Source organism: Merops nubicus, unplaced genomic scaffold, assembly GCF_000691845.1.
Source record: "Merops nubicus isolate BGI_N331 unplaced genomic scaffold, ASM69184v1 scaffold27881, whole genome shotgun sequence".
Classification (NCBI taxonomy): domain Eukaryota; kingdom Metazoa; phylum Chordata; class Aves; order Coraciiformes; family Meropidae; genus Merops; species Merops nubicus.
Window position 1 is genome coordinate 4,019 of NW_008588051.1, and position 360 is coordinate 4,378.

The following is a 360-nucleotide window of genomic DNA, read 5'->3' on the forward strand; positions in this document are numbered from 1 at the left end:
TTTCGTTACTTGATATCCTAAAAAGTCCCCCCCCAGGTTTCTGGTAGGCTTTGGGAAAGGGTGAGAAAGAGCCTGAGCTGGAGCACACACCCAGAGCTGCCCTGGCAGAGGGGTGCCCACAGGCAGCAAAGGGTGCTGTGCCCTAGGCAAAGGCAGGGAGATGGGGCTCAGACTGGTGCCATTCCCAGCGGGTGCCTCCTGGTCAGGTCCTTCCCCGCTCCCAGGGGCTGCAGAGAAGGGGGAGGAGCGTTATGGGTGAAGTGTCCCAGCACCCTCAGAGTCTGCAGGGCAGAGCAGGCATCTCCGTGCCCAGCTCTGTGCCCCTGCCTGGCACCTGCCACTGCTGGGAGCGTCATCACC

The 360-nt window shown here is 62.2% G+C and overlaps 1 protein-coding gene across 1 annotated transcript in view; it reads left to right on the forward strand.

The window, feature by feature from the left end:
* Positions 1 to 360, forward strand: part of CACTIN (cactin, spliceosome C complex subunit) — a gene marked incomplete at its 5' end in the record, with an annotated part of 4,900 nt that overhangs the window by 3,966 nt on the left and 574 nt on the right. Inside the window, 2 exon segments of the mRNA XM_008949154.1 lie at positions 37 to 43; positions 225 to 255. Coding sequence (XP_008947402.1) covers positions 37 to 43; positions 225 to 255 — 38 coding nt within the window.